At 40.2% G+C, this 12,819-nt stretch overlaps 1 protein-coding gene across 2 annotated transcripts; it reads left to right on the top strand.

Annotated features, from left to right (window-relative positions):
- Positions 1-632: 632 nt before the first annotated feature.
- On the top strand, positions 633-12,254 carry LOC311098928 (microtubule-associated protein RP/EB family member 2-like). 2 transcript variants are annotated; one of them, XM_084139478.1, is made up of 7 exons: positions 633-717; positions 6,809-6,936; positions 7,700-7,845; positions 8,092-8,311; positions 9,550-9,713; positions 10,213-10,371; positions 10,691-12,254. In XM_084139478.1, the coding sequence occupies exons 2-7, from the start codon at positions 6,816-6,818 to the stop codon at positions 10,775-10,777; spliced, it is 897 nt and encodes a 298-aa protein (XP_083995604.1). In that variant the 5' UTR covers positions 633-717; positions 6,809-6,815; the 3' UTR covers positions 10,778-12,254. The 2 variants fall into 2 exon arrangements, with proteins under 2 accessions (XP_083995604.1, XP_083995603.1); XM_084139477.1 differs by lacking the exon at positions 633-717 and adding an exon at positions 4,683-4,920.
- Positions 12,255-12,819: the final 565 nt, after the last annotated feature.

Below are 12,819 nucleotides of genomic sequence, written 5' to 3'. Positions count from 1 at the left end.
ACATATTTTGATATGATATTGAATTAGTTGACCAAGTCAGCTCTGGTGAATGTTTCTTTGGCCAGAAACCAAATTCCTTACAAGCCTCAAAGCATAGATTCCTACTAAATTTGGATGAAGGCCCTTATGCTCTGGACCACAGCTTCTCCAAAGAGAGAGATTTATGATGAGATAAATCTAATATGGTATTCCTAGCCTCACACTACACATTTTAACAAGCACATGAGCTTAGAGCTTAATTTTGCACATGTGCAAACAAGTCTTATCATATCCAATGTGGTATAGGAATCTTGAAGGTGGAACCCTTTATTTGAAGTACAGAAGGACTAGTTGCATAATTTAAAATATAATTAAGAAATTCAATGACATACTGCATTATTCTCTGTATACATTGTATATTGTTTATTGTGTGATAATAAAAGGAATGCAGGAATGCATAATCATGTTACTAAAAAAGTAGAGTGCAGAGGCAACTTCAATGCCCACTTACAGTAGCTGTCAGTTGTACTCAAAGACCGACGCATCAAGTTATGACTGGTCGAAATCACACCAGATGTTACAATCAAGCCAATCAGCTTCAGCAACGCTGGTTCCTTGTCGAATGAAACGTGTAAGTTGCCGGCGTCATCAGCTCCTACAACGAGTGGAAAGAGGGTGGGGTGACTCAGGAAAATAGCAGCTTTTGAACACCGACCAACCTGAAATCTGAGTTCACTGGTGAGTCAAAAATCTACGGTTGCAATGTGTGATTTTTTGTCAAACTTGTGGAACATGTTTTAGGACATGTATGGCGGGCTGTACACATCAGTATGTTGTTGAATTGTACTCGATGTAATGTGGTTAATACTGTATGTTGGCTACCGGGTTCTGTCAAAGGGGGCTTGTAATTATTGCTAGCTGGCTAGTCCAGTGTACCGTTGTAGTGCTAGCTACCGGTATACATTGATTAGATAGCTAGCTAACTATGTTTGGTTTGAAAGCTAGCCACCTACTAGCTAGGAGGTTTCACTCAGTACTCCACTTTCACTTTGGTCTGTGTGTGTCTTTTTCGCATGTGACATATTGCACATTTGAACCACTTCGCGCGAGAAAGGGGACTTCACTTTGTAGCCAAAGCTCTCTACAACAACGTGGATATCAAAAAACAAGAAAAAGCTTGTAAAAAAGATGTTCAGCTATGAAGTCCTTTGACAAGTCTCAGCCACCAGAGAGAAACTTCCTCATTTGTGAACTGATGTGCTGACTGCTGCTCGGGTTCAACACAACATTGCACAGCATGGCACCACAATGGTACAGTGCAAATCAATACTGTAATTCAGTAGCAGCCAGCAAGGTGTCCAAGACAGCTGATGCCCCTAAGCAGCTGCAAAAAAATGAATATGTTGAGATTTTGTGAGTGAGCCCACTCCCTTGGCTGAGATGCAACCCCACACATGAATGGTCTCAGGATGCTTTACTGTTGGCATGACACAGGACTGATGGTAGCGCTCACCTTGTCTTCTCCGGACAAGCTTTTTTCCGGATGCCCCAACAATCATCAGAGAAAATGACTTTACCCCAGTCCTCAGCAGTCCAATCCCTGTACCTTTTGCAGAATATCAGTCTGTCCCTGATGTTTTTCCTGGAGAGAAGTGGCTTCCTCGCTGCCCTTCTTGACACCAGGCCATCCTCCAAAAGTCTTTGCCTCACTGTGCGTGCAGATGCACTCACACCTGCCTGCTGCCATTCCTGAGCAAGCTCTGCACTGGTGGTGCCCCGATCCCGCAGCTGAATCAACTTTAGGAGACGGTCCTGGCGCTTGCTGGACTTTCTTGGGCGCCCTGAAGCCTTCTTCACAACAATTGATCCTCTCTCCTTGAAGTTCTTGATGATCCGATAAATGGTTGATTTAGGTGCAATCTTACTAGCAGCAATATCCTTGCCTGGGAAGCCCTTTTTGTGCAAAGCAATGATGACGGCATGTGTTTCCTTGCAGATAACCATGGTTAACAGAGGAAGAACGATGATTTCAAGCACCACCCTCCTTTTAAAGCTTCCAGTCTGTTATTCTAACTCAATCAGCATGAAAGAGTGATATCCAGCCTTGTCCTCGTCAACACTCTCACCTGTGTTAACGAGAGAATCACTGACATGATGTCAGCTGGTCCTTTTGTGGCAGGGCTGAAATGCAGTGGAAATGTTTTTTTGGGATTAAGTTCATTTTCATGGCAAAGAGGGACTTAATAAATAAATTAAGTTTATTTGATTGTTCCCCGAGGTATATAAATTCTGCATGACTGTAACAGTGTGTTTCTGTCATGGAGACTCGGGGCATGCAGGCTTTTGTTCTAGCCCAGCACTAACACCTGAGAGTGTGACTTGGAGGCGGGCCGGTAATCTGAGGGTTGCTGTTGGAATCATAGCCTATGTCTGACACTGGGAGAATCTTGCGGGATTCACAGGAATCAGACAACTGGCAACCAGAAGTTGCTGGCATCACTGTCTTGGGTACAACCTACAACCGTTGTGCCCTAGAGCAAGGCATGTCTTAACTCGATTTAATGGGCCACCAGCCTAAAAAAAAACGGGGAAAATATGCATTCTGTCTTAACACAATTTCCACCACCATGTTAGTGGTTAATGCTACTTCCGGATGTTGTTTACCGCATTCAGCCAATCAGGTTCTAGCAGTCTGTTGTTTACCCCTGGCTGAACAGTGTACGCAACACCAGGAAGTGGCATTAGCCACTAGCATGGTGGTGGAAAAAGGTGTTTTATTAAGAGTGTATGCATATTTTCCCAGTTTTGTTTTTAGGCAGGCGCACCATTAAATCGAGTTAAGGAGGAAACCGAGTAACCGACGCCTTTGCAACCTGAATGGAGGATGTTTTATGAACGAACCGGTCGCCGGGGGACACGAGTGTATCACCGTCTGGGCAGATTACAGTAGGACGCCAACATGACAAATGAAGGAATAATAGCACCATTAGGCGGAAGTAGGGGTACAGCCTGTCATGTGGTGTGTTAGTGGGGCCAGTGCAGCCCTCTATATATGGCTATGGTTGTGGTAGGTACTGTCTCAGCAAAAGGACAAGTTTCAGTTGAGCTAATTGATCAAGTAGCCTATATACCGGTATTCTGATTCAACTAATCGATTTATTACCAGTAGTTGAATCAAAGTTAGTGCTGGGTTGGAACGGAAGCCAGCATATGCCCAGTAGCTCTCCAGGACCAGGGTTGGTGAGTGGTGACCTTATAGTATGGCTAACAACAAAGGCTTTTGTTCTGCTACACTACACTAGAGCTACTTGTGATTGCAGCATGGCACTTTAGAAGGCAATCCTTTCAAGCCATAGTGCGGAGCGATGAGTGCTTTTTGAGGTCAGTTCAGTTTCGGTTCGATTATATTAAAAAATAATAATAATCAGGTTTTCGGTTTCAATTATTTTTTTAAACATTAAATGCACTATGCATTATGTGGGTTAAATGCTGTAACAACACAGAATAAAACAATTAATACAAGTCCCATGATGGTAGTGACTGCCCATTACTGCTTATCACTTATTAACCATCATTTATTCACATTACTTTTCTGAAATATTTCAGTTCTGCATATTGCATTTGTTTTATTCAATACAACTTCATTAACAATTTAGTAATTTAGCAGACGCTCTTATCCAGAGCGACTTACAGTTAGTGAGTACATATATTTTCAATGACTTTATTATTTTATTGCAAGTCATCTCTATAGAGCTGCCGCCTATGCTGTCTGACAAAAACACTTTTATTAGTTCTTCAAAGTAAATAAGGCATACTTTTATGACTGCTGAATACCAAATATCAAGTACTTAGATAATGTATTTTCAGGGAGAGATACCTCGCGAAGCAACTGTTCTCTATCCCTCTCCATCATGCATCTTCTCTTAGTGTCTGCCCCTCTTAATGTAGCAGGCATAAAATAAACACAGACCGGACAAGTAGGCGTGCAATGGATTATGGTCATTGTAGTTAATTACCACGTTTTCTGCACTAAACTATGTAGAATATTGGCCTGTTGGAAACTACAACTACCTACTACTGATTTATCTCTAAAGAAACGGTGCATTGAGCTCACAGAAAAAAAAAAGAACAAAATGGAATTTAACTAATTGAACCAACATCAGTCAATTAGTTGTTTTTAAAAACCGAAAATAAATAAATTGGTTAATGCTCAGCACTAGCCATCACTGGAAGAGGGTTTTCAGTGCAACATTAATGAAACTGCTTACCAGTATGCAAAATAAAAAATAAACTAGAGTTCCAGTTCAGAATTGGTCCCATATGTCCCTGTCACAGATTCACCATTATTCTTCTGCATTTCAACAATAAAATAACAATGTATTATTTTTATGTCAATTAAATCCAACAATCAATATAATTCTCACTAGCCCAAATAATAGAGAGAAGATATAAAACCAAGAAGCACAATAGATGCATCATTTATAATCAAGGCCTGGCATTTAAATATGTCTATAAGTAGTCCAACTATTGCTATTGACTCCGAGGCATGAAATAAACAAAACATTTCGCGTATGAGTGAGAAAGGGGCCCTATGTCCCTTCGTTTCTATTAGTGGAATTCGCCGTCCACTTTCCAAGAAGCCAAGAAGCGCACGGCCACCCCATCAGTCACGTGGTTGGTTAGGGTGCAGTGACGTCACCAGAGACAGATTTGTGAAGAATAAACAGACTAGAGAACGAGCCCGAGGTGCGTCACTTTATATCGCATCGTCCTTTCATAGAGAGAGAGCAGATAATCTGTTCAATATTTTAGAGACCCAATGCCTGGTCCCACCCAAGCACTGTCCCCAAATGGAGAGAATAACAACGACATCATTCCTACGGATGGATCCAACTGCATTCCTTACAGAAAAAATACAGTGCGAGGAGAGCGCGCCTACAGGTAAATCAGTGCAAATGCCGCATTTGGCGTGGTTTCATAGCAAGGCTTTGAGCACAAGGTTGCTGCAAAACCCTGAACATTTGTTTCTCGAGCATTGAATGTTTTCCACGCCACGGTCTAGCTCTATTTCGATTATGTTACAATGTATCAGCTCGTGCCATAGTGCATGTATTGCCTTCTTGGTGACTTGTCATCAAATCCAACATGTACGCGCTGTTTCTTAACCATGGGGTAAATCGTTGTAAGGAGGCCTCTGCAAGTTAACAATTATGCCAAAGCGAAATACTTGACATTTACATTGATAAACAGCACAAATGATGTGGCGAGTTGGAAATAGGACCGTTGTTGAAGAGACTACCCCGTTCGCTTGCTTCATTGTCAAATACACGGTCACTGTCTTGACTATAACGTTAATGATTGCAAATAGCTGCTAGAATATTCTTGTTGGCCCTACCCTACCTAATCGTGTGTTCTGGGAAAAGGGGCACCGTTACTGTCGTAGCTATTCCTTGTATTATATGACATGGTTTTAAAACCAGTCTGTTCAAATGATAAGCTCTTCTGTCTGGTTCAAGTATAGCCAATGAGCTAACTGGCTAACAAAGCTAGCAGTACATCCGCTTTGTTGACACGAGAACTGCTGTCCTTTTTATCAGTGCGCAATCAATGAAAGAGGATAGTTCGAAACCGAAACTCCAGTCCAAATTTGGTCAATTTGGGTCATTCGAATAAATTACGCGCTTGATGTAATTGTAGCCTAACGTTAGCTGTTACCATAATTCAATCAAATGGAAATGCATTGTCCTTTGTCGTTAACTGGCCAGCCCTCCTTGTTATCTGTGACAGCGGGATGTAAGATCATTAGCTAAGTGTTTGCGTTTGGTATGGTGGAGCGATAGAACACTAGACATTAGAACACTAGACATTAGTAGGCCCGTTATTATTTCTGATACCCATCTGAGAATATGAAATGCTGCATTAACAACTCAGGTCTTACATTTTGACGTTATGTGCTCCAGCCTCATCATTTAGAATGAAAGAATTCCAAATACCAAAACGGTGAAAAGCGTTATTTTGTTGCACTTTACAATGTTCTTGCATAATGTAGGCTACACTCGTCAAAGACCATGTTTGAAGTTACTGTGATCACTATGGGGGATCAACAGTTTCACACATTATACTATTCATGCTATTTGTTTGCAGTGTGAGAGCTTACACCACTTTCATTTCACTTTGCTCCATTGATGTTTCTGAAGATTACATATCAACACTCACAACAGCCAGCTTCATTATGAAGATACGTTTTTAATTTGTTATCCTCATGCAATGTGCTCCTCCTTATCACGTGTAGATTTTGTAGTACAACTATACTCAAACTTCGCTCAAATTCAATACTCTCCTGAATGCCTTTTCCATATCTGTTTGAGCCCTCTCCTGTTATGAGTGTATTTGCGTGTTTCGTGTTGATAGTGTGTATCCATTTCTGCTAAATCAGACATCCTGTATCTTATAATTGCGTTACTAACATGTTATTACATTACTGGACATAACATGGGATATGTGTGGCTTAATTTCGTACACTATCTAGTAGCTGTGGTTATAGGCCTAGGTTTAGTGGCTTGCTGTCGAATCAGTGAGTTTACCCCTTGATGGTTTGTATTGTTGTTGTCTGCATTGCTTAATCTTTGCTACTGCATCTCTCTATGTTTAATGGTAGTAGTTGAAAATTATATGGGGGGTTTTATCTGTTGGTCAACAATTGTGTGTACAGAATGTTGGCTAACCATTATGTAAAAGGAATAAAAATGTTTTCCCTTATTTTGAGATGGTGATGTTTTGGAGAAAGTTAATTGTAACTGTCTGAGATATGCCTTCCTGTCTTTTGCAGTTGGGGGATGGCGGTCAACGTATATTCTACCTCAATAACCCAGGAGACTATGAGCAGGCATGACATCACTGCCTGGGTTAACGATCTTCTCGGTCTGAACTACACTAAAGTGGAGCAGCTCTCCTCAGGTAAGAAGAATTACCCTGTTAATGTGCTGCAAACTGTTCTTCCTCCCAGAGCCAAGGACCTCAGGATATAGGCCTAGCATAGGAAGGGAGATTCAGGATGATACTATAGGTATTGGAAGAGAGAGAGAGATGGCCATACTTTTCCTCTCTGATACGCACAACATCTGCTAATAACCCTGTAATAGGTATAGTAGCATGTATAATCAAAGAAACCTGGTGTAACCCCAACCTTGCTCCTAACCTAACCTTGCTCTGACAGAGAAGACGGACTGTGCTATTAATAAAACTAGTTTGCGCACTTGCTGTGTCTACCATGCCATGGCTGCCCCAAGTAATCCAATCTCTCTTGAACCACACACAGTCCAATTGCACACGTGGTCCTCTGTAGCTCAATTGGTAGAGCATGGCGCTTGTAACGCCAGGGTAGTGGGTTCGATTCCCGGGACCACCCATACGTAAAAATGTATGCACACGTGACTGTAAGTCGCTTTGGATAAAAGCGTCTGCTAAATGGCATATTATTATTATTTATTATTGCAAGGTGTGCTAATGGTACTAATTTGAGGTTAAAGCTGCTTGTCAGTTCCATGGTCTCTAGTCTGTCTCTTTTAATTGAGAGGATGTGTTGTGCACAGGTTTGCTAATGGCAGTACCATGAAACACTTCCATGAAGCATATACCTGAAAAATATCATTAGTTTGCACTTGTATCAGAAGAGAAACAAGCAGTAATTTTTGTGTCACACATCTTCATTCCTTTCTAGGAGCGGCCTACTGCCAGTTCATGGATTTGCTATTCCCTGGCTGCGTCCATCTTAAGAAGGTTAAGTTTCAGGCTAAATTCGAGCATGAGTACATTCACAACTTCAAGCTGCTGCAGGCCTCCTTCAAGAGAATGAATGTGGACAAGGTGAGAAGATGAGGCTGAGTAGTGTCCTGATGGGACCTACCGTAGCTACTAATGGCAGTTCACCATTAGATAGGGCTTTAGTTGAATTGGCAAGCCTACGCTATATTCGATAGAACACACACACACACACACAACTTTCCTACATTGTTTTATTCTCATTTTTCATGTCACGTGAAGTGCAGATTATTAAACAATTACCCCAATAATTTTTTCTTGATAATTTATTTCCTCTTCTCCTCTCTAAAGATTATTCCTGTGGAAAAGCTTGTGAAAGCCAGATTTCAGGACAACCTTGACTTCATCCAGTGGTTTAAGAGGTTCTTTGACGCCAACTATGACGGTAAAGATTACGACCCACTTCAGGCCAGACAGGGTCAGGATGCCATCCCCCCACCTGACCCCGGTGAGCAGATCTTCAACCTGCCAAAAAAGTCCCAACACCACGCAGCCAGCTCCCCCACTGCAGGTAAGACCAGCTACCTGAGGGGTATAATACAAAGCAGGATCAATGACTTAGCCAGATAACTTTCCTAAATATTCGGAAATAACGGTTTATTTAAAAAAAAAAATATGCGCTTGAAATTAGCTTTGTTCTAATTGACTCAACCAAAAACACATACATTTAGCTTTCTTAATGAACCAGAACATTTGTTGTTAATTCTGGTTGTTTATCAAAGTTAGCTGGCTAACTCATTGATCCTGTTTTGTAGGATACCCATCTGGACAGCAGACATTGTTTATGTAGATTAGGAAACTGACTGAGGGTGTTTTCACGTATAGGTGTCTTTTAAAGTGAACTCTGGGGTAAAGAAAAATGCTAAAGAACTATGTTATTTTTGTATTCACACTGCCCTTGCCTTTGAATAAGGACTCAACTCCTTTGCCAGTTCACTGGTCCGAGTCCTCTTCCCATTCACATTGCTATGTTTATTAAGGAACCAAGATCTTTTTCCAACATTTACTCAATGTACTTATTAGGGTTTTTACAAAGTGCATGACAAGCCTTTCTATCAGATAATGTTATTGGACACCTAGATATACTTTTTGGAAGCTAATAGATTGCATTTAGTTAAAAGATGGGACATATAATTATAATTTGAAGATTTTAACATGTAAATATTATTGGTAACAGAATAAATAGCAGAAGAATACTGCAGATTAAATAACACTAATTTAAAATTGTACACCCAATGTAGGCCACTGGCCCTTTAAGAGCTAGTGTTGATTTTATGGTTAGTGCTATCCGGGATCTTTGGGACATCCCTACCCTAAATCCTTTCCTTAACCCTTAACTATTTTAAATGTCAACTTCCATGGGGTAACGTCAGAGTTGGGACGTCCCAAGGATTCCGGATAGCACGTATCTTGATTTTGTACCCAATGTTGTGATTCTCACCAAATATGTTGTCTTCTCATATTATTCAAACCCCACAATCGAATAAACAGCGTATGAAGCTTTCTTAGCCTATAGATCACATATGGCAAACAAATAATCTGAACATCGTGTCAGAACTCTCGAGATGGTCTCAGTTCGGTTCGCTTCAGGGGCTCTTTTGAGGGGTCTGATTACCTTTGGAGTGTTCACACTGAACAAACAATTAAGCAAACCGCATTGAGTTCACAAAAATTGTCTGAAAGGGACCAAGTGTGAACACCCTGACATGACCAGATAGGTTAGAAAATGTAAACAATCTTTGTGTTCAGGAGCCACCAGGGCGAGTGCAACAACCCCGAAACAAAACCCCTGCAGCCCCCATCCATCCTCCAGACCCTCTTCAGCTAAAAGAATCCCAGTTGCAACTCCAACGACAACTCCGGCCAAAGGAGAGCGGGAACTAGAAGCACAGGTCACAGTGCTCAACGACCAGGTATAAAGTCACTACTACAGCATAATTACAACTTAATATATGTAAGTTACTACAACAGCGTCATTACAACTTAATATATCGAAGTTGGACTCACTGGTAAGATTCGTAAGAAGGATGTGTATGTATTGTTTTTGGCAAAACCAAAATAACAAGTAATTACAAACTGCCTTGAATGATAATTCCATAATCCTGATTTTACAAGGATTAGATTACTGTTAAACCCTAAACATGAAAATGATCCAAGTAATAAGCAGTTGAGGATCAGAGGAACAGCGGCGTATTACAGCTATATTTTTAAGACGGTGCACTGTCCAACTTTGTGACCATCTTGTATTTTATTGACAATGGGAAAATCATTAATACTGCACATCATTTTACAAAACAGTTTCCACACAGTATTGCACAGACAATTGTGGTGTGTGAAGTAAAACAAATAGATTATAGGATTATCAATTTGTCTGTGCAATACTAATACTACTTTGCCTCATTTTGTGTACAGGTGAACACATTAAAACTTGCACTTGAGGGGGTGGAGAAGGAGAGGGACTTTTACTTTGGAAAGCTGCGTGATGTTGAGGTGCTGGCACAGGAACAGGGTCAGGAGAGCGCCCAGTTCGTGGAGCGACTAATGGAGATTCTGTACTCTGCAGACGAACAGGTCAGTCGGCTGTTATTGTTTGGCTCTTCATTGATTTGATCATTCATAGGAATTTCCCAGAGGCGATTGGGTGTGGGTTGCTGTTGTGCAACATTTGTTTAAGATTCTAGAAGGTTGGTACTGGATTGGATAGCAAATGTTTTGCTAATTGTTCAAGGACCTCATTTTCTTTGTAATCACAGGCCTTTGTTTGCTAAATGGCTTATTATTATTATTATTATTATTATTGATCGTTTAATTGATTTAGGTTGCTGGTGCTGAAAAGACCTATGGTGGCTGTGGCCCTGACATTTTGCTATGACCGCTTGTGTCCCCTCAGGAAGGTGCAGGAGAGGTGGATGGAGAGGATGTGGATCCAGGGGTCCATGAAGAGGATGTTCCTGATGATCAGCAGGATGAGTACTGACTGCCATCACTCCATGTCCTTGTCCCTGGCCACGGCCCCGTCCCCACCACAACACCATGCCCTTTTGTTTTGTGAGAATTTTGTTACAGGTTTTATTTTTTGGTTTATTTTTTATTTTAAAAAATGTTCCCTCATGGTTTGTTTATTTTTTGTTCTCCTGAAGACTGAGCACATGAAGCAACCTCATGCAAAGAAACACGACCCTCGTTTTCTTTTTTAGATATTCCTCTGCCGTTCTGCATTCTGTGTGTTATTGTGACTGTTGTGAAATGCTGTGGGCAGGTGGCTGTTATTACATACCGCCACATGCAGACAAGCTCAGAACATCACAGAAGTTTCCAAGGACAGTGACAAAGGGTGAAAAAAAGAAGTCATCCAAAATTCTAGATGTGACGAAATATTGTAGTATGGAGTGGACAGATAGTGTTTTTATCTGTCAGCATGTGTAACGTATGTTGCCAGCTTCGGTCGGTCCCATGATCCATCCATTATGTACGTTGTTTCAAAGTTATTGTTTATCTTTTACATTTTTACATATCAACCATATTAATCATGAGAATGCAATAAGAAAACACCCTGAAGGGCCCATAGTATCTCATATTTAACCTTCCTCCATATGTTGCACTGATATTTGACTCTGGAATGGACAATATGTCCATAGACTCACAATTCACACAATTACAAATTAATTACAAAAACAATAATTTGGAAAAGACTTGATATTGCCTCTATATGAAGTGAGGCAGTACAGTCCATGAGAATCATGAATTAAAAGTAGTGAGTTAGTCACATACTTGTCAAAATTGGTCTATCTTTATAAATTCAAAGAATTCTGATAAATTAATCAGTGTACTCAAAAATGCCTAATTTGCACCAGATTTGGTGCTTCAGTGACATAAACAAGGTTGATTCATTATGGCTTCATCATAAGGGAAGGGAGCTAATTTTAGTGTAGACTAGTATGACCACAATGAACATTATTTTCAACTTTAGTTTTAACAGCAACTAGCCACCTTCGTATTCAATGGAAGTCAGGTATATTTCAGATGTTTTCATATGATTTTTGAACCACATGTCTTAGGGAAAGTTGTGAGTCAGTTCACTGAGTAATTTGACATACTATATTCCAAGTACGTACATTGTATACCTTTTTTTAATGTTGCATTTGTTCTTATTGAACTCGGCAGTGCACCATAATGCTTAAGTCATATATTGTGTAAATGAAAAGGAATGTAAACATGTGCTGTCAATAATTATAAATGGTTTTTTTCTTCTGACTTCCCACTCATTATGCATTCCCCAAAACGTGTTGCATGTATGCATTTTATTTGTGAATAACTTGACCTGCTTTTTACATATTTAATAATACAATTAAAATAAACTAGGTTAAGTGAGATGTGTTTTTGTATGTTTAACATGCGTTTTGAAAGCTGTTGATTTGGATGGATTTACTGTAATAAAACCTTTCACATTTTCAGTCAAATTGAGTGTTTCATTATGTTGTCTTATCATCCATCAAATAACCAATCTTCAATATTATTCACTGCGACAGTTGAGAAAAATTTTAAGGAATGAAAACTGTTAATTTAGATTTGGCAGTGCAGTGGACAATGAAGAGTTATTGATGCCCAAAACAGGCTCTGCCTATTGTTTGATGTGTGTTTACTGAAGGAACCGACTCCATTTGGGTTTGCTTTGCACCAAAAGAGTACACTTTGTCTAGTGCTTCTGTTCCTATTGTGTTGCAGTAAAAGTAGGGCACTGTAAAGTTAACTGAAGTCATTAAAATGACATTTCCTCAATGAATCCTCTAACATTTGTCAGTTTATAACCAAGTTCTCTGCTGCAAACTCAGAGTCCTGACAAGTGGTAGATAAATAGCCTCTTGCTATTTACCTACTAAGTAATTCAACATCAATAAATCAACAAATAAGAGTTTTTCAGAGTCAAACTGCTGCCAGCATTTTCTACTTAATGAATGGAAGGACTGTACTACAAGCAAATGACTGGAGTACAAGGTGCGTCACAAACCTATAGTACTA

Source organism: Coregonus lavaretus (genome assembly GCF_964263955.1).
Source record: "Coregonus lavaretus genome assembly, chromosome: 23".
Taxonomy (NCBI): domain Eukaryota; kingdom Metazoa; phylum Chordata; class Actinopteri; order Salmoniformes; family Salmonidae; genus Coregonus; species Coregonus lavaretus.
This window is presented reverse-complemented; position numbering and strand designations above follow the sequence as displayed.

Excerpts from the sequence above, each read along its gene's own strand:
- LOC311098928 (XM_084139477.1), top strand. The coding sequence starts at position 4,799 with ATGCCTGGTCCCACCCAAGCACTGTCCCCAAATGGAGAGAATAACAAC. Across the intron at positions 4,921-6,808 it reads CGAGGAGAGCGCGCCTACAG|TTGGGGGATGGCGGTCAACG; the intron begins GTAAATCAGTGC and ends TGTCTTTTGCAG. Across the intron at positions 9,714-10,212 it reads TCACAGTGCTCAACGACCAG|GTGAACACATTAAAACTTGC; the intron begins GTATAAAGTCAC and ends TTTTGTGTACAG.